The 655-nt window shown below is 64.0% G+C and overlaps 1 protein-coding gene across 1 annotated transcript in view; it reads left to right on the forward strand.

Annotated features, from left to right (window-relative positions):
- Positions 1 to 40: 40 nt before the first annotated feature.
- The window catches only part of RRNAD1 (ribosomal RNA adenine dimethylase domain containing 1), a 6,078-nt gene continuing 5,463 nt past the window's right edge, over positions 41 to 655 (forward strand). The window contains exon 1 of the mRNA XM_031064314.1: positions 41 to 127. Coding sequence (XP_030920174.1) covers positions 41 to 127 — 87 coding nt within the window. The remainder of the gene's footprint in view (positions 128 to 655) is intronic.

The raw sequence follows: 655 nt of genomic DNA on the forward strand, positions 1-655 counted from the left end.
TCTGGGACGTGTCCCTGGTCAGGGCTTTGGGGTGGCAGTAATGCAGAGCCTTGAAGTCGTTGTGGACGGCGTGGCCCACCACCACCTTGCCAGCCAGGATCTGCAGCACCTGCAGGAGACGAGGAGGGTGAGACCCCCAGCAGGGCCAGCCCTGCTCTGCGGGAAGTTTCTGTCCCCTCCCCAGGAATGGGGGCAGGCCCACGGGGCAGAGTGTGGGGCTGGTGAAGTGTGGGGACAATCCCTGTGCCCCTGGGACAATCCCTGTGCCCCAGGGACAATGGGGGGAACTCATGGGCTGGGGCAGGGAGTGAGGGATTGCAGCACCACGGGTGGAGGGCACAGGGTTGCGATCTGCAGCCCAGGGGGCACAGGGATTGTCCCCATCTGCCCTCTGGGGCACAGGGATTGTCCCAGGGGCACAGGGATTGTCCCTGCCCTGTCCTTTGGGGCACAGGGATTGTCCCTGTGGGGCACAGGGTTTGTTCCCTCCTGCCCTTTGGGGGGGCACAAGGATTGTCTACCCTTGCCCTGTGGGGCACAGGGATTGTTCTGAGGGGCACAGGGATTGTCTCCAGGGCACAGGGATTGTCCTGTGGGGCACAGGGATTGTCCCAGGGGTACAGGGATTGTCCCAGGGGCACAGAGATTGTCCCAG

This window comes from Geospiza fortis, unplaced genomic scaffold, assembly GCF_000277835.1.
Source record: "Geospiza fortis unplaced genomic scaffold, GeoFor_1.0 scaffold313, whole genome shotgun sequence".
Classification (NCBI taxonomy): domain Eukaryota; kingdom Metazoa; phylum Chordata; class Aves; order Passeriformes; family Thraupidae; genus Geospiza; species Geospiza fortis.